We start from the raw sequence: 27,946 nt of genomic DNA, 5'->3' as shown, positions 1-27,946 counted from the left end.
CAGTACGTCTCTCACTCAACTGGCTGTCTTGCATGTAACTTCAAAATGTGTCTTTTGGTTAATTGTTTTTTAAAGACCATTTGTACTGACTCAAGTGTTATCCAAAAGAAAAAGTTAAAATATTTTTCAATTCAGCATCAGAGAACAGAGGAAAAAACATATAGACAGCAGCAGTTACACACTAACCATCAGTTGTATTAACAAAGGCTCAGGCTGCTATTGTAGCACCAACATGAATACCTTGAAACAATGTCATCATCTTTATAGTTTTTAAAACTTCCTGGAGCCAGCAACACCGATTTTTTCCTAAGTTTCTCCCTCTAACCAAGGACTACAGTTTTAGAGACTACCCCAGCTATGACTTGTTCCAGAATCAACAGAGACCGAATCAACTTCTGAAAGTGGCTTTCTCTTTCCAGTGTATAAAACCACTTTAGGGTGAACAGTCTCTAAACTACTTCAGGTCTCTGTGCTAGTGCATATGACATATCTTTGTCTTGATTTGCTTGAACTTTGCAGAAGTCCAAACTGAAGGGCCCTCTAATTTTTTTCTGATACACACTAATGCTATGGACATACAATTCAATCCCATCTGCCATGCCAGGACAAAGAAGTCATGTCAGTGCATTCAGCACTGGTAGCCAGAGCACAACACTATGCTAGAACATATCATATCTTGCTACCCTGTTGACAAAATAAAATTCAGACAGACCTGGAGAGAACTCTTCCTTACACCAGTGAAATATACTGTACTTGTACAAAAGAAAGAGAAAAGAGAAAAAAAATAAAGAAGACATACCAAAAACTTTGCAATGCTGGCAGAAAGCAAGCAAACTTATGCCAGAGGCACTGAAGATTATTCTGAAGAACAGTTAATCCCCATAAAAAGATTAGACTCCACCATACTGCCAAGGCCTGTGTCTAGCTGGATTATCAGCTGCATGTGTTGGCTAGAAGGGACAGCTTTAACTTGCAACACCTGACTTCTTCAGAAATTCTCTTTGTTTTGCTTTCATTAATTGTCTTTCTTTCTTCAGGCTCCTGTTTTTTCTCTTCCTTTGAATCTTTTGAATCCTTGCATCTTTGTAGTCTCTCCCTTCTTCCCTGCTCATATTCATTGAGTGCTCTTTTGTGTGGCAAGTAATCCATGTAGGCATTTCATAAAAGAGCCCTAATACTCACTCCTTTTATACTACTTGCATGAAAATTGGCATTATGCAGGACATAATTCGTTTTGGCATAAGAAACAGAAGTTTAAATGGGGCTTCAAATTGTAATTGGTGTTATTTCTACCTTTCTAGTGCTTGGAAGCACAAATGCACCTCAATTGTTCCAATGTTTTGGCGTCCAAAATTTACACTTTTATTTATGAAAGAACAGCTAATTTTCTTAAATCTTACATAATTACTATATTTTTTATAATTCCTGTGGCAGATTTGAAAGATACCATGTAGTAAATGTATGACTTTCAGACTGTTCTAAGGGAAGTAGTTAAAGCATTCACTTTCCAAGAGATATTGATTACTGTTTGTCAACAGCAAACATACCAGACCTGCATAAAAACTCCACATAGCACAGCTCAAACAGCAATGAGATGTCTGAACAGTAACCTTGCTTACTGAGAAATAAAGAATTTGCATTTTAATTATAGTAGATAAAAGAATGTGTTTATGAAAATACAAGTCAGTTCTAAGATAACAGACTGTATGAAACTTTAAACAAGCCACTTTATATTTGGGTTCCTAAAGCCTCCTGTAAGCCTACTGTTTATGAGCCTAACTAGTGGTTTACCTTCACAAGCTCCATCACCATCCTGTCTTGCCTATACTAGGATTGACATAAAGTTGTGAGTTACTTCCTCAGTGGAAAAACAAAAAACCAACAAACACCTCTTTTTCTGTGCAGTGCAAATTATTTTATATTAGCTTTTAGTGGGGCCTGTAGTATTGGTTATAACTGGAGAAAGTAAACAGACTAGAAAAACTGTGTACTGCTGATCCAGTATGATCCCTTACTGGAGATAATGCAGTAAAACAAAAATGTGAATAGAAAAAAGTAAGAGTCACAGACAAAAAACAACATATGGTTGTCTCCATCAGGAACCTGGTCACAAGCCCTACTGTGACAACAAACTGGAATCACTAAATCCTTTGTTAGTTCAAAAATTTTCCAGATTTCACCTACTATTTGCTAAGTGACATGAAACACATCTAGTTTTCATCACTGCTGATGGCATCTTGGTCCCCCATTTTATTTTCACTCTAGTTCTTTTCAGATAACACACTAGGCAGCTGAATTTGAGAACTATAAAAGTTGCATGCAGACTTGCAAGGCAAGAATTTGGCCTGCAGCCACTTGGATTATATTAGATTATCCAGTTTTTCTGACAGAAAGCAGTTCCTTTTAGGACAGAAGAACTTCTGCTTTTTAAAGCTTTTTAAAGCTTTTTACCTTTGTTTCTTCCAGTTGTCTTTGGAGATTTTTGGGATCCACTGCAATTGGCTCTGACAGTTGTTTGTTAACAGCTATTTCAGAGGCCTGAAGACCTGACAAAAGTCCAGATGAGGCATCTTCATAATGCTGGTATTTATCTGCCAGGTCTTTAAGGTTATTTCCAAGGATGCTACACTAAAAGAGTAGAAAACAAAAAAAAAGGAAATACATTAAACCGTGTGTTGTGTTTCATAACAATCTCACTGTCTTATTTTCATTTCCTGAAATACTGAACGTATTTTTCCTGTCGTCGTTCCACTGACTAATTGATTTTTAAACTCAGGTGAGACAGTTGGGCAGGCTAGACAGTTCTTCCTAGTTCTTCTCAAGCCTGATTTATGATCAGTTCAACAATACAGTCAGCAAACCAGAATTTAACCCATTGTACCAGAACAGGAAAAACTTTAGGAAGACTTTTTGATCCACCAACCTAAATATTCGTTATCAGCACTCTGACACCAAAAATCTAGCCAGTAGAAGCTAGAAATTTTCCAAAAAAACAGAAGGTATGTGCATATTCTTTAAAATACAGATAACAGATAATTGTTTCCATAAATATCTTCTCTGCCTAACAAATCCAAAGCAATATTGCTCCATAAGGCACATACGCTTTGTTTTGATAACTTAAGAATGTCATCTAGCCAAGTTCCTATTACATCTATACGTTAGTATTCTCCCAAAATGTACACAGTGAATCATCACATAAAGAGATCAGTGAAACTCTGTTTCAGTCTTTTCAGAGACAGTTAGACAATCTGACTGTACACAGTCCTAATATTTATAAACAACTGTGTTAAATAATATTTATAAAGTCTCTTTAAATATTTATATTTTGAACCTTAGATACACTATATTTTAATATTTACATTTGGTACTTTAGCTCCACCTGGTGGGCAAATATAGAATGCAACTCAGTTACACAGCCAAGTAACTGATTAGATTCTTTCAATATACAAATCTATAAACTCGTGTGTGCGCACAAATGCATAAATATATATGTCACCATTAAATACATGATATATATGCAGTGTAAGTATATAATACATTAAATATTTTATTACAGACAACAAGCCTTTACAAAAGGCAAAAAAGTTCCTGCAAGCCCATCTACAACCCAGAAGATCTCACTTTTTAAAAGTCTGCTCTTCAAGTTCTTGATTTAGTAAGACAAGTCTACTTTGTGCTGGTTTTTCTCTTCATAGTTAGAGTCAGACATTTAAGGTACTTCTATTACATCTGTGCTAAATGTATATATGTAAACGGTAGATTCTGACAAGTTGACCAAAGTGAGATCACAAATAAAGCTGATGGGATAGAATTTTTATATGGATAAAAGTAAGTTCTTTGAAATTTTTTCAATTAAATCTTTACATTCACACTCAAACTAAACACAAAGTAGAAAATGTCAACCATTCAGACCTTAGATATTCTGGCACTCAACTAATGCAGATATTCTAGTAAAGCTTCTTGTTCTGTTATCTAAACTTAACAAACAAAGAATTTACAACTTCCCACAGTAATTTGCTTCACCAATTAACCCCTCTTTATACTAATTTACAAAATCATAGCAGTCTTTCCTATTTGGTATAAATAAAACTTACCTTAGTATAGAGAGATTTAAAACGATCTGAAGCACTATCCAGTTTATTTTGCACTTCAGCATAAGTAGCCGAAGTATCAATGCCATCTTTGTCAACCTTGACACCATCTCTTTTGCTACATGACCTTGCTGCATCCAAAACTCTTTGTCCAGAAATTGTAATATACCGTAAATCACCTTTGTGAGATATAACATCTTCTGAAAAACTCTTCTGCCTTTTCAATTTGACCATAATACCGCTGAAGTCAGAAGCACCAGCCTCCAAATTGTCCAGTTCTTGTTCTGCCTGCTGCAGCCAGGTTTCAAATTCACTATAGTCTGTATCAAACTTCTCCAGTTCTTCCCTCAGAGAATGAGTCATCTTCATTTTCCGTTCAGATTCAGCTAAGGCAGTCTCATACTGAGCCTTCAGCTCTTTCATGTTCCTTTGCATCTTCTCTTTTTCTTCAGGGGAAAGGTAGTGGCCTTGCTTCTCAAGTAGTGCCTGAGCAGATTGAGTTGCTATTATGACAGCCTGCTGCTGTGAAATAATTTTCTCATGTTGAGCCTGCAAGAAAAAATAAAATAATTATGACCAGCATCTTCTCAGATGATTCCATTAGACAAGTACTGTCTTGAAATCTGTGCTGAATTCTGCTTAGAAATGACAAGTAAAAAAAAGTCCATCAAAATGATGAAGAGCTTTTAAAATTTTCCTGTTATTTATTTAAAACATTTTCTGACTAATTTAGGGGAAAGCTTGACTCCTGGTCAGCATATTTCTTTGCTGTTTCAAAATTTTAAGAAATATTTGATGGTAAACTTAACTAGATTTACAGTCCATGACCAAATGGAGTAAATACCACTGGATATATAACTACACAAACACTTCCTCCTATACCTCTAAAAGACAACTCTGTGTAGTTAAACTACACGTTATCGATCTTTTTAGTTTTGTTTTGTTTTTTCCTAATAGAATTTATTTGCTTCTTACTTAATACTTAGGGTGGTGTGCTTAATGTAATCAATTTTTTTCTGGTTCTCTGTCTCAAAATAAAATTTAGTTAATTAACAATCTGAAGGTAGGCAACTTCCAAAATCAGAAATGTTCTACTTTCTGTAACTTATACTGTAGCTAGCATTTCAAACCAAGAGGCCAAAAGGAGTGAAAACATCAAACTTTAATAAGAATTAAGATATTTCCTTCTTATTTTCTTAGTGAACAAACATGCTTATAATCTGATTGAACAAACACATCCAAAGATTTTTTGGTTTGTTTTTCAATTTCAAAAGCAGTGATTCTTATCTAACATATCCTTAAAACAGGGGCTTTTGACATTAAAGATCAAGCCATATTTTGTGCATGTAAACTGTTTCAATACCATCAGAAAATAGTAAAACACATACAATAGAACTGTATACTAAATCAAATCTATATTTTAGACTATGTCTTTCAAAAAAAAATAAAAATTGCCATTCTTGAAGGTCCTCAATTCCCATGTAAAATGGTTACATAAAATAGACTGGTATGCTTTTCTTCTATATCTATACCGGATAATTATCCTATTGGCATTACATAAAGAAGAGAATTGTGAAAAAAAGTGAAAGTAAATTCATTATGAAAACAAAACCAAGTTATTTCATTTCCTTCATTTTTTTAATAAGAAAGGAAATCCAAAATAGTATCAGCTATCAGCATTACCAGTTTCAGCTTTACTCCCATCAAACCATATACGAAAGTTTTTGGTTCCTCAACTGTAAGTAAACAAAGGCCATAAAATTGAGCTCAATTATTTTAAATGCCTCCAATTAACTTACCTGGAAAATCTGTTTTTAAAATGCTGCACTGTGGTTTTATGTAACTCATTCCTCTGAAGCCCTTAAATAGTGCTTTCCAATGTGTGAAAGGGATAAGAAGTGAAGAGTACAATTTCAGCAAACTATTATCTATAGCTATTTGTAATCAGTATTCACAGGGAACTGCAGGGGATTAAATTTGGCTACTACAAAGATTTTTGAAAAAAATCTCATAAAGAATATGAATTTATAGTGCTGCTTCTTGCATTTTATTACCTGTAGTACTAATCAAAATGTGAGTACACTGCATTAATTTCTCATTATAAAACTTAAAAATAATAGACTCACCATCAGAATTCTCAGAATTTGCCTTTGAAAATATGCTCTTTCTTATTTTGCAGTGATCAACCACAGTAACATTGAAGAACTGATAAATTTGCAATACATTCTAACTACCGAAATTCCTATCACTGCACATCACTAACTTCCTAGTGCCCTTTCCAAAATCTATTTCAGAAAGGATGTGATTGAATTCACTCAAGTTGAATGAAGACTGACATGTTTAGCACATAAATGTAAATAAGGTAACAGTACCTTGACTTTCTGATACTGCTGGTTCAGATTATCTTCTGTGCTTTTTACTAGTCCATCCACTTGACTTTCAATGTCTTGCTCTATTTCCAACAGATTACCATTGACATCATCCTCTTCTCCTTCCAAAGCCTTCATATCTCCCTCGTCAAAGTGCGTTCCATTCTGTTCTATTGCCTGCTTGAATTTCCTACCATGCTCTGCTTCTTTATCCACATTTGATAACCAATCCAAGAGATTTTCTATTGTATTTTTACTTTCTTCCAGCTGTTCTATGGCTGCGACCTACAATGAAATTATTTTAGTTCAGAAATCTTCTTAAGGCACTACGTAGTATCATATGCAAACAGTCAATTTAAAATACATTAACCTTAAAAAGTGGCATATATATTGCTGTTTATTTTATAAAGAAAACAGAAAGCATTTTATTAGTCACCCAAATTAAATACTTAATCTGTCCTCAGTATGCCAATAACAAATTGCAAGACTAATCCCATAAAACATATAAAAAGTTTGAATAAAAGTCTGAAATGGTTGCCTAAGAACCTTTTCTGTTTCCTGTTTAATTGCTGTTGTCATAGCCTTATCCAGTTCTTTTTTGGACTCTTCTGCCTTCTGGCTAAGGAGCAAACACTTTGTCTTAGCTTCATTCAGTTTCTGTTCAAGAATAGTCTTGTCTTCTTGTGACAACTTCTCTCCATTTTCTTTCAAGAAGGCTTCAGTATTTTTCACAATCTCTGCCAATGTCTGGGCACTTGCTCTCATGTCTTTTTGTATCTCCTTTTGAAAAAAAAAAAAAAAAAGATTGCAAATAGAAGTAAGCACATTATTCACCAGGTCTTTCTGATTAACCTTATTATAACTTCCTCTGCTCTGGGAGCAAGCACTTTTTTTTTTTCCTTTCAGCAGCTCAATTATTTCTTCCCATATACACGGTAAAAAATGTGCAGAAGATGATGCTAAAAGGCAAGGTCTTAGCAGAAAAGCAAACAAACTGAAAGGACTCTGTTACATAAAGACACCAAGGAAATTGCAAGTATCACTAGAAAAAAAACAAAAACAAAAACAAGAAACAACACAGAATTGTAACCAATGCCTTGTGCAAAAATTCTTCAAATTTTTAAGCAGGTAAAAGCACTCCAGTCTTTATTCCACAAGGTAGTCTAGTCACTCTCCTCTGCACTTCGTCTTTTTTACTTTATGTAACTAGAATTGTACGTACCTCTTGTCTGGTCTGGTATTGTTCTAGCTCAGCCTTGCTGTCTCCAATAACAAGAGACTCTTGCTGTCCAATGAGTCGATTTTCAGTCTGTCTAAGCAAATCACATATTTCCTGCAGTTTCTCTTTGCATTCCTGCTGCCGTTCAGCCACATCCTATATTAGAGCCAAATAGAATTGAACGATAAAACAAAAACTTCCCCACTATAAGAACTAACAGATACTCTAAGACGAATTAACCTTTGAACACCAATATTGCAAAGCAATTTTTTTAAAAGTATGCTGTAAACATGATAGCAGTGGTACAAAGAGCAAGATGAACATATAGAAGGTATGGATAAACCTCAAATATGTTGTAAGTAAGAGAGACCATGTTTGATGGAATTGCCCAATAGGAGTCTGGCCATGCACATATGGGAAAGATGAAATCTCCGAACGACAGGAGTGAAAATCCAGTCTCTTAACCGCTTGAAACCTGTGATAACCACTATTAATTCTGCAAAAAGGATATCAAAACAGAGGTTAGTTGTGATTGTGAGTTAGCTCTTGTATGCATAATATGTTACCTGAATAGAAAATGCTGACTTCTTAAGCAATAGAAAAGAACAAAACATGCAAGAAACATTACTGTTACTACATCCTATAAAAGTATGTACGTTTCTCCTCTATTCTACATTTCTTTGGAAAAGTATGATGGAAACAAACGTTCTTAGAATGGTAAAGCAATTCAAAGCCCTCAGAACACTGAAACGCCTTTCAGTGTGCATAAACTGGGGGATGAGGTGGCAACTCTGAATTTTCACTGTGCTTCTGTGACAGAAGAGGAGATGTAGTTACACAGCAGCATCTGTCAGCCTTTGACTATGAAGCTGGCCTATGCTTGCCAGCTGCAGCTACGTCAGCTGAAGAGGTAACTGTACCAGTTTGACTCAGGGTGCTTCTCAATGCCCATACCTGGAATTACAGATCTGATTTAATCATATTTCTGTCTCTCTAGCCTGTCTCAGTCAAAATGAGCTATGGTAGCAAAGATTTAAACAAATCTGGTACTCGCCTATAAAGACCTAAAAAAAAAGATCACACAAGCAGATGACATGGCAAATCAAAGGAAAAGAAAATCGTCAGCAAGACAGAAGAGAGAAGCAGTGGTGGAATAGTAAACTTCTCCATCAGTATAGCTGCAGCCAGAAGAGGACATGAGTTCACTGCTTCATTTAAACAATATTTAAAAGAACTGATTATAATGCCTGAAACTGCACCTGTCCATAATCTAATATGCTGTTTCTGTGACCTGTGATTGTACTAATGAAAGGCAAAAATGACAACTCATCAAACTTCAGAGGATCATAGAATATGCTGAGTTGGAAGGGACCCACAAGGATCACTGACTCCAACTCCTGGCTCCTCACAGGAACACCCCAAAATCAAACCTAGAGAGCACTGTCCAAATGCTTCTTGAACTCTAGCAGGCTCAGTGCAGCAACCACTGCCCTGGTCACCATGTTCCAGTGCCCGGCCAGTGAAGAACCTCTCCCTAACCCCCAGCCTGACCCTCCCCTGTCCCAGCTCCATGCCGTTCCCTTGCGTCCTGTCGCTGTCCCCAGAGAGCAGAGCTCAGCGCCTGCCCCTCCGCTCCCCTCGTGAGGGAGCTGCAGGCCGCCATGAGGCCTCCCCTCAGCCTGCTCTGCTCTGGGCTGAACAAACCAAGTGACTTCAGCTGCTCCTCATGTGTCTTCCTTTCTAGACCCTTCACCATCTTTGTCTTCTGGATACATTCTAATGGTTTTATATGCTTCTTATATTGTGGACTTCAAAACTGCACACAGTACTGGAGGCAAAGCCTCACCAGATCAATCTTAGCAGAACTATGAATGTATCTGTAGTGAAATCAGGAAGATAAGAATACACTTAATAGTGCATACTGGTATTAAAATTCCTCATCCATAGACAAAAACACTCAGCACGCATTTACACAGAAAGGCAAACCTTCTGATCACCCAGCTCTTGCGCTGCCTTTAACTGAGTCTCTAAACTTTCCACTTGAGATGTTATTGCTTCCTGTACTTCCTGAAAAGATTTCTGGGTGGTATTTAAGAGCCTCAGAAGCTGTTTGCTCTGATTAGGAGAAAGATCTTGGGCATGTTCAGAAATGAAGAACTGAACATCAAACGCAGTGGACTCCAGTTGCATTTTTGTACAGCCAAGCTCTGCAGCAGCGTTCTGTAAATAAAGACAAAGGAAATGGCTAGCAAGGAAGACAAAATCAGTACAAATAAAACATAAATACCACTATCTTCTGTACTTAGCCCTTGTTCCAAAATGCTTTTGAGAGACATTGTAGCCACAGTTAATCAAAAATGTGTAAGGATCATTCTGACACATTCCACTAAGGGTTTCTGAATTTGTGTATGGTTTGCCTCTGGCACAGTCCATGTGCAAGTAATAAAGAGGATGATCTTGAAAATCTCTTTGTGTTCTCATGGATGTCTGTGAACATGCTGACCTTCAACACTGAAGAATTTAAGGCGAGCATGCGCTGACTGAAATGGCAGCTTTGGTTTAAGTTTTCTAGATTCTAGATCTGAAGACATAGAAATGGTAAAATTTTTACTTTAAAGTATTTCCATTCTTCACTCCACAATGAGAAGCCCTGTCTCCAGCAGTGTGGCAAATTCTGCCCACAGCTACATCCTGTTCAGCCTTCACAACAATATAACACATACTGGAACACCATTAAAGCACAGTAAAATAATGTCATTTTTAACATTCATACATACAGAAGTAATATATGCATACAGTATAATACTGTATGAACACCACTAAAAACTTGATCTGATTTGTTTTTCATAACTCATTTCAACAAAGTGGGAAACAAAGGGGCTTTTTATTTTTCCCCATCTTCTCGTACAAGTAATTCATTTGGAAGGTAGCTAAGCTTCAGTATAGAATCCAGATCTTTTTTTTTTTAAAAAAAGATTTAATTGTAATAATTAAAATATCTGTAACATAAACTAGATTTTCAAAAAAGGGTGAGATTTATTACAACAAATATAAGGAGAACCAAATAATCTTCTCACAAAGACAAACTACAAAAAAAATTAAGGAGAAGAAGCAAATCAACAATACTTTACTAATGGATCATTGAGTAATTGTATTCTTAAGTAATGAGCTCTAAATGTGTGATTAAGCAATAGAAGTTAATGAGCAGCTATACAAAAACTAGCTAAAAGTTCATAACAAGAAGTAACATTTGCCAGAAGCACCAACATCTGCTATAAAGAATACATACTTTGAGTAGCTGTAAACTTTGCTTCATATCTTCAATGTCATTAGTATTCACTGTGAAGTCATTCACGATTTTACTGTGTTCTGAGATCCAGTCCGAAAATCTCTGGAGTTTGCTTAAAAGTTGCTGATGTGATTCTGCAAGCTTAGACTAGAAAGGGAAATTGTGTATTTATTTATGCCCCCAGAGTCCAGTCACATTTTCATTCACATGTTAAATGGAATCATACATGTACTTTATGTTCAGATAAAACAAAGCCCTTATTTTTTTAGCTGAACTACCTTAAGGAAAGCAAGACAAAATATACAGATGTACAGTGATAAAAACATACCATTTCTGAGTCAATAGCACAGACTATTTGTTTTGCTCGTTTTGAAGATGCATCACAGATCACCAAAAATGCTTCCTGCAGATAGTCATAGCTTATCTTTAGCTCTTGAAGTTTCTCTTGTGGAACATCCTTGTGATTAAACTTTAAAAACTCTTCTGTCAACTTTGTATCTTTCTTTAGGATAATTGCAAAGGTAGCCAATCCAGATTCAAATGACTACAAAGAGAATATATATAAAATGTATTAAGTTACTATGCAAGAAAGAAATTTAAATCTGAATTATTTTAATTATATTTGAAATCTCACATTTTTTTCCCCTCGTCTGAGGTCTTTTTCTAGCTCCCATCACTAAGTGCTAGCATAAAGAACACTTTACTGACCTCTAGTTGTTCTAATTGTTCTTTTAGTATTTCCAAGTTGCTACTGATAGGTTTCTGGTTATCTAGGTGGCTTTTCATTTCTTGAAGCACCGTCAAATGTTCTCTCATTTTCTCTGTTAACTTGAAACATTTCTGTACTCCATCGACCTAAAAATGGGTTTTAACAATAAGAAAAGTTTTTCCAAATTGGCAGACCAAAAATAAGCAATAAAAGTCCTTTTAATTTGTTTTAAATTTATTTATTTGTTTTTGTAACCATTATTCCAGTTTAATTATTCTCTCCAGCAATTAGAAGGATTCATGCAATTCCTTTAACACAGGAAACGTAACACATACCAGCTGCTGTTACCTACCATGCTTGTGAGGTTGTCAGCCAGGACTGCTTCTTTGCTTTTGTAAGCAGGTTCAGTAACACCTTTGGAAAGGCTGTCTGTCTTCTCATGCTCCTGGTCAATTTTCCAAGCAACAGCTATGTCATCTGCCAATGTTTTCTCTTTAGGAATTTCAGATCCAAACTCTGGTTGTTCTGTGGAGAAAAGAGTACAAAGCCCATCTACTTTGCCTTTACCTTCATGTCCTGTGGTGATGCCAGCAACCTGTGAGCTCATAAGCAAACCACTTATCAGCTCCTCTAACTTGCTTGTACATTCATCTCCAGATGACATTTGAAAAATCTCCGTAAGTTCAGAAGTCCTAAGTTTTGGAACAGGACCTTTCACCTCTTGGTCTATTTCACTCTTCTTTTCTTTTGGATCATCCATCTTTTGCTTACAGGATTCCTGCTTCAGGATATCACGAAGAAGATCAGGACTTCTGCAATCAGGCCAGAGCAAGGAAAGAGCATCGCTGTCCTTCGGCTCTGTGTGTGGTGCAGTAACCATTAATGCTGTTCTAACAGTACTGCTTGTTTGACTAAGATTTGACTCACAAGACATGCTGCTTCCAGGCTGGGTGCTTCTAACCATTGCAAGTAAATTTTGCATCAGAGTTTTGGTATCAGAGTAACTTAGGGGTTCACCCTCTTCCTTGCAGTAAATATGTCCCACCTTCAATTTCCTTTGTAATATATTCTTTAAGTCTTCCATTAGTGTGTCAGGCACTTCTGGTGACTGTGAAAAGCCCTTCTTTACTTGGAAATCTTTGCAAGGTCCTATTTCCGTTTGTAATGATTCCATGGACATTTGTTTTTTGAAACCACTTTCAAAGGAAAAAGTCTCACTAGCTAGGAACTCACCCTTTGTGTTTTTCAGCTCTTCATATTCTTTCTGGTCAACATTAATCAAGTCAGCCCCTACGCTGCTCAGAATTGCAGAAGAAGCATCAGTGGTATGTGTATGATTCCCAGAAGGTAGCACAACAATCCCATCCCCTGATTCTTTGGCATCCTCAATGCTTCCTAAAGCACCTGCTTTTGTAAGGGTAAGTTCATTATCACTGCTGCTCCTGTTTTCTGAGATGTCTCTATGAACACTGTCAGTACTTTGACAGACAACTGTCTCTCCAATATTGGGCAAAAGCTGACCAATATTTACTTTTTCTTTACTTGAATTAGGATTTTCTCTATCAGCCTTAGTTGCTGATGCATCAAATATTTCCCCAAGACTTTCCATATGTATGGGACTTTTACTTAGCTCCGTAATATCACATTCCTTTATAATATTTACTCTATCTTTATTTTCTGCACGAATTTCAAAACCTTCTCCTACTTGATCATGCTTCCTGTTGGTAATCGGATCTACCTGGTCACGAAGTGAGCTATCCTTACTTGGATAAGGCACATCTGTGAGGAATTTAGTGTCCTTTTGGGATGAACTTGCCTTTAGTTGTTCCATACCAGCCATGTCATTTAATATTTTCTTCTCTGCAAATACTGCTTCTTTTTGTCTTTGTCCATGACTTGAGTGTAATATTGGCATAGCATTATTGGTTTTGTTCATGCTATCAGTAAAGCATTCGGAGAGAAGCATATTCGTCTGAGTACTTTCATCATCACCATTAGGTTGCTTTGTAATTAGGAATGGTGTTACATTAATGTCAGATGTCATAGTATCATCAAGAATCTGTGTTCTATTGCTTTCTTCACTCATACAGGACATCCATTTAGTGTCAAAGGTATTTTCAGACCGAATATGCTCTGTAGGATCTTGTGACATGTGTTTACTTTCGACATAAATCCCATATTCGTTTTCTGTTTTCTGTTGCCTTTCTTCTTTGCTTGTACATGTGACACCAACACATCTTTCCTCACAAACATCCGATGAAGTTTCACATTTTCCCAAGGACAGTTTTCTATTGCCATGGTTGGACTGGAATTGCAAACTGTACCCTGTCTGGTGGCCTAAAGAATAGCAAAAGTCATCAATATCCTGTTTATTTTCGTCACTATTTTCTATGTCTCCTACAGAAATTAACAGCTGCTCATCTTTGTTTTTACATTGATGGTGTGAGTAAAAAGTATCCATTTCTTCATCACTGTCAGAATCAGTATCAGAGTCGTCGTAACTATCATAATCAATACACTCATAATCATAATCTTCCTCCTCCTGTGTTCCTTCAGAGTCATCCTCACTGGAGGTGCTTTCTGCTTTCATTTCATCCTCCTCATTTCTGTCTCGCTGTACGTTTGTTTCATACAAATTCAATAAAGAAGTGAGGCATTCCTCCTTTCTTCCTTCACTCTCCAGAGTAACTGGTAATCTTTGCTTCTCTCCAAAGCCCCCTGTTCTTTCCCTTTCCTCCTCAAGGACTGTTTCCAACGTTTCAGCACTTGCAGAAGCTGTATTTATGCTGTCAGGTAGACCTATCAGATTTACATTCCTTAAGTAATGGCCACTCTCTCCAGCACTAATTGGAAGTTCTTGAAAAGAGATGTTCTCTTCTCTCAAAGCTATCAGACCACCACCCTCCTCTGTTCCTAATTGAACATTCTCTGGCTCTGGTGTATCAACATCCCTTAACTGCAAGGTATCAAAATCATCATCACCTTGAGGGGTGTCATAGGACTCATCATCATCCATTTGTGGAGAACCATAGACATCACTGTCATCATCATCAACCTGAGGAGTTTCGTAGGCGTCGTCATCGTCATCATCAAACAGCGAGCTGTCCCCTTCAGAGGCTACCTCACCACATTCATGCTCCAAGTGGTTACTTTCAAACTGGGGGATGCTATCACTGCCTTCCAGTGATGAGTCAGAACTACTACCCGGTAATAACCTGTCAAATGGCAGATCGCTTTCTTCCACTGCTAGACTTTGTGTTGTGCTGTTACTGTCCTCCACAGAAGGTCCGTCGTGTGTAACAGTATTGCTTTCCAACAAAGGCGTCCACTGTATGTCTCTACCATCTTCTAGACAAAGCTTACGTGGCAAATCAGTACAACCCTCCAGAGATGGCCTGCCATGTCTGTAGGGATGGTCCTCTAGGGATGCCCTGTTATGCACATCAGTGGAGCCCAGCAGAGGTTGCTCACTACATCCATTATCTTCTAACTGTAGCGTGTGACCACATCGGCTCTCTGATTCTTCTGGAAGCCTATATTCTGTATCTGCACTGATAGATGAACCAAAACTCCTCTGAAAGTCGTCCTTCTTTGCATTATCCAGCACCATTCTAAAACTGTCAGCTTCTAGTACGTGAGGCTCATATTGCATGCACCTTTCCATGTCTCTCCAGATTTTATTATCTGACAAGTCAGTCACACTCGAGGCCTTTTGTAAGGTTTTATCGTTAATGTTTTCCTTACACAGACTGTCTGCCAAAAGAATATCCTCTTTCCCTGTTTCTGAAAAAAGATTTGGATTTGAGTCATTTAGAGTAAATCCTTCAATGTTTCCTGAATTTGCTTTCTTATCGTTATGCTTACACAGCTCTATCTGCGTCCACTCAGAATCCTCCAGAAGACCTTTGAGCACATTTCTGTCTGTGGAATTTTGAGTGCTACTTTCTACATTTCTAAGTTCTGGAGACTTAGTTACCAACATCTCCTGTGCATATTCTGATTGCTCAGTACCACTAGTATTGCAAACATCTGATCTACAAACATGGACATCTTTTTCCTGTAAACATTTATCATTTCCTATATCACCAAACTGAATTAACTTTCTGGCATTAGAAGTGCTTTCAACACCTGAAAGATCACCTTGAACATTGCCTGCAACATTACTAAAATGGACATTGTCAGCTGACTTTTGATTAATTCCTTTCGGGCTTATGTATTTGTTGCTAAACTCATTTTCATCAATATTGTACGTAGAACTATCCCCTTCCAGCAACATACTGATGGCTTCTTGCAGTTGTCCATCATACAATAAAAGTCTTCTTCCAGTGTTTGCATCCATGTAACTATTTACCATCAGATAAGATATGAATAACTTCTTAGCTTGATCTGTATTATGACATACAGGGTCTTGTGTGCCAGAATCTTCGTGTTCTTCCTCACGGTCATGAAACACAGATGGTAAGAGCTCATATGTTGATAACCATTTTGCAGCATTTTTACAAGGGGATTCTAATTCTTCTACACTGGGCATTTTATCTGGTAAAATCACACTGTTCAGAACACACACAGTATTGATATCTATTAACCCTGACTGTGCAGCCTGATCTAGACTGAGTACTTCACAAGTTTCTGGAATATAAAGTGCAGCTATTTTCTGCCTATCATTTAGTATTTTGAATGCCAGCTCATTTGTTATCATCTCTTGGTGCAAAGAAGTTGATATTGGGAATATTTCACCCGTGTGAGGCCATATAAGTCCAACAAAGCCTCTTTGTGCTTCTAACACCAGCAGTGCACTGGTTGATGATATTAAATTGCATTGTACAGCTTCATCAACAGTCAAGCGTTGGCCTGAATTTGGACAAAGGATTCCACCAGCCTGAACCTGATGTGTGAGGATCCCACAAGCGGTGTCCTGATCTATCATCCCTTGTTTCATTGCCTCTTCCACAGTCAGTCGTTTCCCTGAGTCAGGGTCAATTATACCTCCAGACATCATCTGAGCCCCCAGCAGCCTGAACATTGTTTCCCGGTCGATGAGTCCTTCATGGGCTGCCCTCAAAATAGTTATCTTCCTTCCACATTTGAATGTGATTCTACCTTTTTCTTGTGGTTTCACAGGTAGGAGTCTTAACCCTGTTTCTTCATGTAATATGCTTCTATGAACCATCTGTTCAAGGGAAATCTTTTCAGCACAGTTAGGGTCTATGAGATCTTTACAAGTGTCTTTTTCCAGAAGCTTTGCATATAATGTTGGAGAAATCAGGTTTCTCTGGAAAGCACTCTGCAAAGTCAGTTGCTCTCCAGTAGATGGCAAAATCAAGTGCCTACTTGAAAGCTGATTCTCAAGAATCTTAATAGCTAAAGGTTCTGAAATTAGACCTTGTTCTAAAGCTGACACAACTGGAAGGTTTGCTAATGATGATTCTGAAATAAGTTTCTTTGCATTATTTAATTCCTGCAACTGCAACAGAATCTGCTCATTAATTAAGGCATGAGCTTTAGCTTCTTCCAAATCATAACATACTCCTGATTCTGGAGAAATGATTCCAGTGAGGATCAGCTGATTTTCGAGCAATCTAACTCCAGTGTCATAGTCAATAAAACCTTTTAGAACAGACTGAAAAACTGAAAGGACTTCTCCAGTTGTTTGGTCAATGATACCAGCAATGACATTATTCACCTACAAAGGAATATAAAAGAACAGCTATCACTATTTTTAGACAAATCTTAATATTTTTTAAATTTTTATTTTTTTTTCTTTTGAATGCATGATAAGCATAAAAACGTGTACTTACCAGCACTGGATGAATGCTGTGAATGTTAGCAGCTCAAACGCGCAAGTGATCTATGTCAGTCATTGAACAGCACACGATGTGATAAAAGGTTTAAAATCAACATGCATCTGTGAATTGAAAACCTATGCTTTGCACACATAAATAGGGTTAGTGAAAGACAATAGAAGAGATGATTGCAGAGTGAGCAAACAGAACATGTACCTGAAAGGCAAATTTTCATGCTCTAAATGTCTGTGAAAGGTTAGAATATTCAGAAACAGTATGTGATTCAAAACAACCATGCTATTCATGTTTACAGCATACAGCACTTCTGTATATACGCTCAACAATATGGAATCAGATATTCTAGCACCAAATACTGCATTTAGTTTGCATGGAAAGTATGAAGTCAGTTTGGCAACACTATTTAAACTAATTACACAGACGCTGCCCATAAATGTATATGAGAATACTCATTTGCAACATTTTTTTGAGAATCCCATATTTATGATTGAGATCCATTAACACATGTATTTGTAGATCCATTAAGAAATGTATTTGCAGTGTCTCAGAGTTATTAACGTTATGTACTCCCATATTTACGTCCAGATAAATTTTAAGAAAAACTGAAAGTAGATCCCTTCTGGGACACTTCTGAGTGATATATTGGAAAGATTAACATGTTATTTTATGGTGTCCTTTTTGCAGCACAAACACAGATTTATGTAGCAGTCAAAGAATGGCTTTTAAGAGAAGAGTTAAGAGATGAATGATATGTTTATCTTTCTTCATGCAAGGCACACATTATTAAGACTCTTCACAAAAAGAAAACACCCTGATGAGCAGAATATTCATATGCACAGGTAAGGTAACACACAGTATTTTATACCAAATACACAAAACCATCAGTCAGTTAAATCTCAAGTTCCTTTACACACAGGCTGTTAATTACAGCTTCATCTTTTACTCATCATGTATGGTTCCAAAACCATGCAGTAACACTCAAGAAAGCTTGAAATGTGAGTTTCCATCTTGTTACCTTTTCTTCCATCTTTTCATCATCCAAATACTGTGCTTCCTGCAGCTGCTTCAAAGCTTCATTGGATAACAAGCTGTAGCTCTCCTGAAGGGATCTGACTTGTTTTTCCATTTCATTCTTCTCTTCATCTGTCATTCTATTAAAACAGAAACAAAAAAGGGGAAAGGAGATCTCTTGATAACTTGTGACAGAATCACAGGATGGTTGAGGTTGGAAGGGATCTCTGGAGATCATCTAGTCCAACCTCCCTCCTCAAGCAGGGTCCCCTAGAGTACATTAATCAGGCTGAACAGGCCTTTCCTCACACATACATACTCCCACTCCCTTAATCATTTTAGTAGCCTTTCGCTGGACTTGCTCCAGGGGCTCCATATTTCTCTTGTACTGGGGTGTCCAGAACTGGACACAGTACTCCAGGTGAAGCCTCAACAGGGCTGAGCAGAGGGGGAGGATCACCTCCCTTGACCTGCTGGCAACGCTCTTCCTAATGCAGCACAGGATGCCATTGGCCTTAGCTGCAGGGAGCGATCAGGTTACCTTTAACTTAAAAAAAAAAAAGGGGGGGGAGGGGGCAGTGAGAGGCTGGGGAGAGGTAGAAGGAGAAGATTTATAAAAGTAGTCTGAAAAAATATAGTTTAATTAAGAGGATGTTCAAGATATATAGCTACTCAGGACAAGAGGTTAAAATCATCTACAATTTACTTTAAATGCCTTTGCTAAGGCATTTACCATTTGCATGTGCCTTTGTCTACTTATTACCAATGAAGACATGAATTATCCCAGCAATTTATCTTAAATAATATGATTTTAGATGCAAATGAAACAAACTTGTGATATACAGTATGTAGTACTGTTTTGTTAATTATTTTGACTTCAAATGAAAATTACAATCTAACATTTTTAAGCCGACCAGAGGTGCATAAACATAATAGTATTATTGAAATAAATAAAACCAAATCAAAGTTTTACCAGAATGAGAAGTCAAAATTATAAAACAAACAGAGAAGAACAACAATAACCACCTGTATGTCTACATATAGCACAATTGGAACTGTCAAATGAGAATATGGTTTCTTTTTAAGCAAACAGTATATGCTGATTACAGTAATTTATGTTATTTGAAAAATAAAAGCATAGAAATGGCATACTTGTCACTGTGCTTAGCTAAAAATGCTTGAATAGTCTGCAGAGCTTCAGCTATTTGTTCTTTCTTGGTTGACATTTCATCAAGGGAAATCTGAAAAATAAACAACCTCTGTTTAAGACTTCACTATGCATCTGTATAAAAAGAGAAACAAACAAACAACATAATATTTCCATGTACAACAAAACTCAACAGCAAAGGAACGGGAAATTTTTATTAAAAATAGGGGCTATTCTTAGAACTAATAGGGACTGTTCTTAGAATTAAGTTGTATCATGTACATATGGATAAGTCATTACACTAAGTCTCTTGGTAAAATAACCTGAGATGGAAAACTATTTGGTGAGACAAACAAAATTTATTTTAGAATGTTATTGTTTGAAACTTAATCACTTAAAAACACTTAGTATTTGGTACAGTTTAAGGCAAATTTACAAAGATATGCATACAATGGTCATGATCAAGAAGTTGCACATTACCGTAAGAGTAATAAAAAATAAATAAAAATAGAAGGGTACAGACTTTCATGAAATTCAATCACAGAGACAAATGCAGTATTACTTAAAAAAAATGAATTATTGAAATTTTAATAAATATAAAATATTTATTAATATTCTCCTGTTATTTCTGTGTCATCCCCACTCACGTACTAGTTCTGACAGAGGAACTTGCAAGAATTTCATCTTTTAAGTTTTCTGAAAAACTGCCTGCAGTTCTTCAGACAAAAGCACTACCTTTGATTTTGGTTAAGCAGAGACAGTACTGAGGGGTGTCCAGGGTTTCATTAGCAAGCTGGGAGTAAGTTCAATGCAGGTGTAAGTGAATGCTAGTAAGGGGCTTGGGTCCTGTTTTCACATGGGTTGGGACACAACTCATCTTCAACATAGTCTCCCTTTACATTCAGTACCAGTGACTTACAATGCCACTACTCATGCTGCTTGAACAAAAACACAGACAGCAAGCACAGGATGCATAATATGAGATGATATGAGCAGGATGAGGTGGGGTCATGGGCTCCGCTTTCCTTAGGGCACTGGCATCATGACGGCTCCTACTTGCTCTGTGCCACTGCTGGCAGCAGCTTCCCCTCCCACTAGGGCTACACCCTATAGCCCCCAGGCATCTGTGCGAAACATTTTTCAGCTAACATTAGCTATCAAAACAAAACAAACAAAAAATATCAAAAATTAGTTATTGAGTTTTTACAAAACTTGTCTAGGCACCTGTACTAGGAGTGGAGACAAAACCAGGCACCTTTGGAAGGTGCCTTCTACCTCGCAGGCCATAATGGAAACACCCTCAGGAAATGGCTGCCACCCACAGGCAGGAGGAAGCCAAGGCAGCTAACTCACAGGTTATTTTCTAAATAGCTAAATAATAAATAAATAAATAAATAAATAAGAAATAGTTAAAGCTGGACAGGGAAGATGCCACCTGTAGTCACCATGGCAGACTGAGATGCTCAAAGTTGCTGGACGCTGGCCCAATGCTGACAAGTGGTTCTCATCAAAGCCATCAAGAGTATAAGAAAACCAGAACTGAATGTTTTCTGTCGCTAACAGAACTAGCACTGGTGCCTCAAACAGGTCTGCACTTTGGTAGTAGAGTGCGCACAGCCTGTATGAACAAGCAGCACACTGGGACTGGTGGCAGGTGGGGGCTGCAGAGCTGCCATCCTGCCTGATGGCATAATTTGGCTCCTGTACACGCTCCCCCCCTAACTGGCACCAGTGCCCATGACCAAAATAAAAACACAGGAACAGGCGGCTTAAAAGATGGGCAAAAATCATGTTTGCATGGCTACATATCCAGCCTACATCCAAGGGTTGTGTAAAAGACAGTGTTTCATTTCTCTGCTGTGAAGTGGGCAGGTGGGCCTTCACGTGTGGAAATCCCTTCAGGTGTCACTAAGCTATTTTGTGTCACAAACCTAGCAGGTGAGCTGCTAGAAATGACATGAAACTTCACAGATGTAAATGCACGGTCAGAGTAACAACTGTGCACAACAACAGACCTACCAAATACAAAGAAGGCATGATGGGCCCCTCCAGCAGCCTGTGGACTACTAGCGTGGTAGCAAAGAGGGCCCAGCTGGCACCCTCTGGATTCCCTAAGGCAGCAGATTTGAAGAGGAGCGTGCATCTGTTCAAAGACTTTCAACTACCATCTCATAACCAACCCATAAGAGGACCCATCAAGATAACTTTTTAATAACAAATAAAGACAAACCCGGCCCACAGGCCCCTCCTGCCAACTTTCTCCCTGGTGCTAGGGTAGAATTCACCAGGTTCATTCACTGAACTATGTCAGGACCAGGCAGCAGACCTACAAAGTGCCACCTTGCCAGGACACATTGTCCCTCTACAACGGCTAGATTATGGCATGCAGGGTATAGGTTCTCTGAATTGAGATTTTGTACTGTCAGAATATATCACACTCCAGGAGTATGAAAGGCAGCTTGCAATTGGTCTTAAGTAACGTGTTTGTGTGAACATTTATCCAATCCTCCACTCGCAACAAAATGTGAAATTACATCCTTAGTAAAGTGTGGATGGTGATTTGGAGAAAAAAAAATATTTATGGAATATTTTATCATTTTAATCAACACAAAAAAAATAAAAAGGGGAAGTGCTATTTTACCAAAACACATCTATGTACCTGCTGCTTAGGCAAATCTGTCTTTTCAGCCTTTTCTCCTCCTTCTTTGCTGAGTGTCTTGCTGAGGTTTGACACCCATTTCAGCAAATCCCCAGCTTTCTCAACATGTTCCTTCTTTTCTTCTTCCATTGACTTCTGACAAGCACCACGAATTGTAAAAAAAACATGTAAATGCAAATTGTTGGAATATTTAACATTCACATCCATAGAAACACAATTCTACCACAATGGCAGTATCATCACATAACCGTAAAGCAATTTCTTTTTATTTATCACCATATGCATTATGCAACACTTTGATGTAAGAACAAAAATGCCACATAATTATACACATTAAGAGAATAATTCCTCAGAAGATTTGTAATTATGATTATGGTGCTTAATCACATACATGTACATTCATTATAAAATGATTGATATGTAAAAAAGAAGTACAGCTTTCCAGCCATTACTCAGCAGATAAAATCTAAACAACATTTGCACATAAACTATCTTTGAATTGCTGCCTTTGCATTACCCTCAGGTATGGATATCTAAAGCCAACACAGGATACCAGTATTTTATAATCTATGAACACGGATTACTAAATTACAGTTAGGAAGAATACATTGCTTCTATGTCTACAGAAACAAGGACAATAAAAGTAAAATGCTGACACATTTCATCTTTTTCTGCATGGAAAAATACATATATCTTTTAATAGTAACATGACCTGTTAGTAGTTTTAAATTTAGCAGTACTTAGAAAACACATCTAAGCACTTTCATGTAAAAATGAAGTGCTACCACAAATAAAATGAAGACCTTGAAGAAGTAAAAATGAAGACATTCTATTTCAATGGTATTTTTATTAGTCAGATATATAATAGTAATTAATTTCCCTAATAAAGTTTTGAAAAAACGTATCAAAAAAGTTACCTTAAGTGTGAAAAAAACTGTATATGCAATTTTGTGATGTGAGTAGCCTTTTAAAATATATGAAATACTATCATGAGAAAAGCTACTTATGCATTAAGTGCTTACTCTACTGCAGATTTAGCCCTTCTGTAGTATTTTTTCACCTTTGTACAATAAATTATATTTGCAAAGTGATTTTTAATATTAAATGAAGTAAGTGCATTGTATGAAATACTGCACTGTCTTCATTCACAAAATGGGAAATCTCAGTTTTTAATATAAAAATCTGATTCTCGTCTCACTTAAATGTACGTATTTCACACTCATGTTAACTCCACCAACCTCAGTATAACTTCTGTTTTATAATACCTACATGTACGTTATGTCAGATATGGCCTTCAGGTAAACACTAAAGACAGTCTGTGTTTTGAAATTATGAGTTTACCTAAAAATATAAACTTTATGAAAAGTAATAGCTATTTACAGGTTACTGGTTTATACTAATTAGTGGCTAATACTAATTAGTTTTAAAGCAACTCATGACTACATTAGACAATACCATCTATAACTTTTCATAAAAGTAGTCATAGATCTTTTCCTTGACTTGAATTGACTTTAAGTCAGACCCCAAACGACTACTAACATCTTGTTCCATTACGAAGCATAATACAGACTAGAAATGCCTGTTTTCATGGGTTGAGCAGCTTCTAATAATCGTAGTCCAGTGTGGCAATCAAAAACAGCTCTCTCCAGAGCTTCTTTGTAGGTTAACTTCTTCTTTGTTTTGGGGCATGTTATAACTTTAACATACAATTTTTCATCTTTCATCTTCGTAGCTGTGACAGCATCAATAACACCACTCTTAATTGCATCTTCCATTGTTAATCTGGAGTGAGATTTTGGATCTATCAACCCACCAGTCAGGTACTGATACTCCAGGCAGCGCATACCCATTTCCTTGTCTAGGGCATTTACACTCATAGCTTCCACAGCTGACATAACTGTATTCCTTACGGGGTGAATGATCCCAGTAAAGATTAGTTCACATTGCTGAATTTGCTTGGCACAACCATCATCAATTAACTCCCTTTGCAAAGCTTCTGAAACACTGTACTTTTTCCCAGTAAATGGATCGATTATGCCTCCTGTACTAACCTGAGCTTCAAGACACCGGAGGGCAGTAACTCTATCTACCAGGTTTTTGCGCGAGGCTTTTAAAACTGGAATTCTTTCATTGGTTTCAGAAAGCCAAAATCCTGCAATAGGACTCTTTAAATCTTTATTTGGTTGTGAACTGGTAAGTAAAATATCTCCAAACTCATTAATTGTGATTAAACCCTCCTTATATTTATTGACTACTGCTCTGTCAATTCTACCCTGATTTAAGGTCTCCTCGATATTAAACTGTACACCAGTTTTAAGATCAGTAAGCAAAAGAAAAGAATTCCCATCTGAGTCAAAACATGTAGACTCCTTCCAATCAAATTCCTGTTTTGAAAGCTCAAGATATGTAGCTTTATCAACACATTTTTTCTGATAAGCCTCATAAGAAGTCATTTCAGCTCCTGTTTTGAGGTCTATTACAGAAATTTTATGACTTTTCTCTGCAGATGGGCTGCTTATTTTCCTTTCACCAACTGGAAGCAGAAAACATTTACTGCTTACACTGAACAAACACATTTTCAGCAAATCACAGTAGTACATAGCTTTCCTGTTATTTGGATTGTGAAAGCATTTTGCATTACTAGATGGCTCATGCAAAAACTTTAAAATTGTGTTACTAAGCAAGCCAAGCTGCACCGCAGTTTCTGGAGGTACACGAACACTTCTTATGGGATCAATGACACCCCCACTTGCAATTTGAGCTTCAAGGATATTTTTACCTTTTTGTCTGTCTAGAAGTCGAGCTTCCATAGCCTGATACACAGATAGCACTTTACCAGAACAGCAATAACCCAGAACAGCTTTCTCTGCCTCATGCAATCTACTCTTGAATTCATTATCTGCCAGCCCCATACCAACTGAATCATCAACAGAGAATTTCTGACCTGTCGTAGGATCAATGATGAAACCAGTAGCTGCTTGGGCCTCTAAAAATGCTAATGCCAACACTTTCCCTATGATTCTTTTCTTTACCGCTGAAGCAAAAGAGATTATTTCTTTGCTGGATTCAAGGTACAGCCCAGCTATAGCTGTAGGTTTAGTTAAAAATTTTTCAAGACTTTTCTGAACCTCACTAATAGTTTTCTGCCCAGAACGGAGCTCCTCAATTGTAAGCCTTTCTAAAAGTTTAACTTCGGCCAACTGTCTGGCAGTCACATCATGTCGGAGACCTTGAAATTTAATATCATCGTATTCCTCTGTAAAATATTCCAACTGAGTATCATGAGCAGTTCTCAAAATCTCTTCCCCTAAGAAAGAATTCATCTTTGCAAAGTTGTCTCTCCTAAACCCTTCAGATGTTTTGTATCCCTCAAACATTCTGTCTTCATTACCAAAAGTCTTGTCATTTTCTTGTTTTAATGTTGTAACTTCAACATGCATGTCATACTGCTTGTTCTTCACTATCTGTAAATAGGAATTTTGCACAGTGAGAAACAGATCTGCAGAACTATGCTGTACATAATTCACTCCTAAATCCACCACCAGAGCAACAAAAGGGAGAGCTTGAGCATGTTGGAAAGGGGAGCTGCTATTAGCATTGGACAGCATAGAAATATAGGTAGCTGGAGTTTTAAAATGCATTCACCATTTCAAATATTTATTCAACAACGAGAATAGGAGTAGACTAAGCAACACTTGTTGTTACTATGTGAACTTACCACTGTTAATCAAAGCTCATTTTCACCAGTAATGATAGAACGGTGTATGTGAATTTCTATTTCCAACAAGACATGAAAAATAAAGTGTTTCATAGATATTAATGAGCCTGCCACAAAGATTTAATGAAAAGCTTGTGTAATGTGAAAATGAAGGGGTCCCCTTCACCAAGGTAAGAACATATGAAACATGAAAGAGAATACAGAACAGTGTAAAGCGTAACTAAAAAAATGAAATAGAGTAGTAAAAAACAGTATTAGGAAGGCAAGCCCTCACAAAATGTAGTGTATACCTCCAAGGGATGCAGTTTTACTAATCCTAATTCATGTTTCATTTCTTCTCCAGGCCTAATAGTTTGTCTGGAACTGTGTAGGTTCCTGTTTCTTAATTTGTCTCTTTCAGATGTTCCACTGATTTCGCTTGCTTTATCAAAAGTTATCTGGAACTGCGTACTCGTCTGAGAAACAAACTCTGTAAAAGACTGTGGGTTTCCATCTTCTAGTGATTGGTTTATTCTCGACATCTGGAACTGCACCTCCTTTGGTATGGTATCATCAGCACTCACATACAGTGTATTTTCTTCTATTTGACCAGTCGTAAAGCCTGACCTCTCCTGTTTCTGCCTGAACAAAGGTGAGTGAGGTTTTGCATGTGGAAGAAGTTGTTCAAATTCTCTAGCTGAGGTGTCATTCAAATAATTCCCTCTTCTCTCACAGCTCAAGTTAAATCCACAATCTTTGAATTTATTATTTTGCTGAACTTCATTCTGAAACAAATGAAATCTGTGTTCACTCTCCTTGACCTGCAAGTCCATTTTCTGTTTCAAGCCCTCAACCAAGCGCTTCTGCACTTCCAACTCTTCCTCAAGTTTCCTGCACTTCTGGTGATAGTCCATTTCAGCATGCTTCCCTTGCTGCAGTTGCTCATGACATTTTTTAAGCCTTTCTTGCAGATCTTCAATCTGTTTTTTGTACAACATGATGTTTTCCTCAGCCATATGCTTTTCCTGCTGAAGAGCAACGCACTCTAGTTTTATGCCAGAAATATCCTTTTCTGTGTTGCTATGAGATTCCAGTAATTTTTCCACTTTTTTCCTAAATTCCTCTGCAGAGTGTTTAAACTTGATTGATTCTTCCTGAAACAGAATCATTTTCTTGCGTGCCATTTGTTCATCCAGAGTTTTCTGGTGGAGTTCATCCTGTAATTTTTTTAATTTACTACTTAGTTCTTGTATATGAACTTCCTGTAGTTGTATTTTCTGTTCACTCATTTTCTTTTCTGTAGTTAGAGCACACATTTGGGCATTCAGATTTTTAATCTCCAGGTCAATGGTTAGGGTGGAAGCACTTTGTTTATCACATTTTTGTTTATACTCACTAGCTAAATCTTTTGTTTTTGCTAGATCATCTTCTAGACTTTTGATTTTACATAGGAATTCTTGCTCCATTATTGTTTGCTTGTGCAATTGTTCATTTGTTGTACGCAGTTGCTCTTTGAAACCATCTGCTAGGCTTTTTAATGCCTCATTTTTCCTCTGAATACTTTGTTTTTCCAAAGTGATCTTCTCCGACTCAGACTGAATTTGCTTCATTAGCAGTTTTGTTTCAGTGTTCCATTTATTAAGGTCCTCTATCTTTCGTTTCAATGTTTCTGACACATGATTACTTTTGGCTAATTCATTCTTCAGCATCTGGATTTCATGCTGGTACTCTTTTTCTACTTTTGTTTTTTGAAGCAATTCTTCCTGTATTTTCTTATATTTGTCCTGAAGATTACTTGCTTCTCCTTTGCACGACTGTGTTCTGTGCTCAGCTGCCAGCTTCTCTTTTTGAAGAGAACTGATTTGTGAATTTAAATGTTTGATAGTGATTTCAGTTTTTGCCTGTGATCTAGTTAATTCCTCTACTTCTCTTTTTAGATGTGCCTTTTCCTGAT

At 37.1% G+C, this 27,946-nt stretch overlaps 1 protein-coding gene across 13 annotated transcripts in view; it reads right to left on the bottom strand.

The window, feature by feature from the left end:
* The window catches only part of DST (dystonin), a 295,457-nt gene that overhangs the window by 93,213 nt on the left and 174,298 nt on the right, over positions 1-27,946 (bottom strand). For 12 of the 13 annotated variants that reach the window (XM_032183952.1, XM_032183954.1, XM_032183955.1 and 9 more), the window contains 8 exons: positions 22,296-22,430; positions 19,642-19,730; positions 18,494-18,629; positions 7,683-7,835; positions 7,007-7,240; positions 6,464-6,745; positions 4,095-4,640; positions 2,452-2,628 (listed from right to left, as the gene is read on the bottom strand). In XM_032183952.1, coding sequence (XP_032039843.1) covers positions 2,452-2,628; positions 4,095-4,640; positions 6,464-6,745; positions 7,007-7,240; positions 7,683-7,835; positions 18,494-18,629; positions 19,642-19,730; positions 22,296-22,430 — 1,752 coding nt within the window. Of the gene's footprint in view, positions 1-2,451; positions 2,629-4,094; positions 4,641-6,463; positions 6,746-7,006; positions 7,241-7,682; positions 7,836-9,665; positions 9,900-10,968; positions 11,116-11,296; positions 11,513-11,676; positions 11,824-12,029; positions 17,361-18,493; positions 18,630-19,641; positions 19,731-22,295; positions 22,431-27,946 lie in introns of all 13 variants that reach the window. The other variant, XM_032183966.1, reaches the window with a different exon arrangement.

Source organism: Aythya fuligula, chromosome 3, assembly GCF_009819795.1.
Source record: "Aythya fuligula isolate bAytFul2 chromosome 3, bAytFul2.pri, whole genome shotgun sequence".
In the NCBI taxonomy this organism is placed as follows: Eukaryota; Metazoa; Chordata; class Aves; order Anseriformes; family Anatidae; genus Aythya; species Aythya fuligula.
The sequence above is the reverse complement of the archived record's forward strand: the minus strand, read 5'-3'. Positions and strand labels throughout refer to the sequence as shown.